We start from the raw sequence: 1,213 nt of genomic DNA, 5'->3' as shown, positions 1-1,213 counted from the left end.
ATTTTTTGAAGGTAAACAATTTTGCTAAAACTATGCTCGCTCATTTTGCAGTCTTAGGGTGCATAGCCTCGAGATATCAACAAAATCTCTTTTACACATGGGCCGGACCAACCCTCGTTGCAACTAACCCGTGCCGTCCAGTTCCCCAGTTATACACTCCTAAAGAAATCCAACATCACCATCATCAAGTTAAGGTGAGGTATTGCAAAAGGATAAAGGAGAAGTTGAAGACCCAGAAGGGATTGAAATGCTGGTAAATGTGAGAATAGAGAGTGGTGAGTGTGTAAACTGGTGGAAGAGAGGGGAAGGGATAAAGAGGGGAATCATGTGAGTGTAAAGAGCTTTGAAAGAAGAAGAGTATTTATGAAAAGTGGGGCCAGAAGAAAAAGGGAGAAGGAATTTGTATCATCCTTTACAGGCTTGTCATAAGAATTAATCAGAGAAGCATTGTATCAGGAAAATGTATGTTAAAGATACTTCAAACTAACTGGAATATATAATTTCCAGAGTGGAACAGACAGAAGGGATGCGCACATCTTCAGTGTCGCTGGTCTGGCTCACCATCGGCTTACGCATGACCTGGGCTACATCAACCAAGCCATTCTGGTGTCGGGAGAGAGTGGCGCTGGAAAGGTAAGAAGGTAGTCTGAGGTCTTGGGGGGAGGCAGAGACATATTGGGTGTATATTTTGTCTTTGTTAGTAACTGCTGGCTATGTCAAATTTGAAATGGAGTTATTTAGGAGATACGATTATTATTATTATATACAAGTTGAAAACATTATGTAGGAATGGTATAACATGGTATATTTATTATGAATTGTGTGGGAAAAGCATAGTTTCTTTTTGTAAACAACTTTTACTGGTACTTCATAGACCGAATCAGCACGGTACATGCTAGAGTACCTGAGCCACATTGAGACCAGCTTTCCTCTGGTTCCGAGATCTCCCCTAAGAGGCGTTTGGGAGGACAAACAGCCACAAGACATCCAGGAACGGATCTTGGCTTCCAACCCAATCCTTGAGGCCTTTGGCAATGCAGCAACCCTACGTAATCATAATTCCAGCAGGTGAGACCCTGAACCTCACTTTATGGGTCCTTATTTGGCGAGAGTTTAGAGTTTGGGGAAAGATGACAGTTCAGAAGATGTATGGAGCTGTGGATATATGGTATATGATCTGTCTTGTGTGTGAAGAGATCATAATTATTATCAT

General features: G+C 41.7%; 1 protein-coding gene across 1 annotated transcript in view; it reads left to right on the top strand.

Annotated features, from left to right (window-relative positions):
* LOC119594433 (unconventional myosin-XIX-like) overlaps nt 1-1,213 on the top strand; it is a gene marked incomplete at its 5' end in the record, with an annotated part of 15,165 nt that overhangs the window by 755 nt on the left and 13,197 nt on the right. The window contains 3 exon segments of the mRNA XM_037943492.1: nt 52-194; nt 508-633; nt 875-1,068. Of these exon segments, the coding sequence (XP_037799420.1) occupies nt 52-194; nt 508-633; nt 875-1,068 (463 nt within the window).

The sequence above is a fragment of the Penaeus monodon genome, chromosome 33 (assembly GCF_015228065.2).
Source record: "Penaeus monodon isolate SGIC_2016 chromosome 33, NSTDA_Pmon_1, whole genome shotgun sequence".
In the NCBI taxonomy this organism is placed as follows: Eukaryota; Metazoa; Arthropoda; class Malacostraca; order Decapoda; family Penaeidae; genus Penaeus; species Penaeus monodon.
This window is presented reverse-complemented; position numbering and strand designations above follow the sequence as displayed.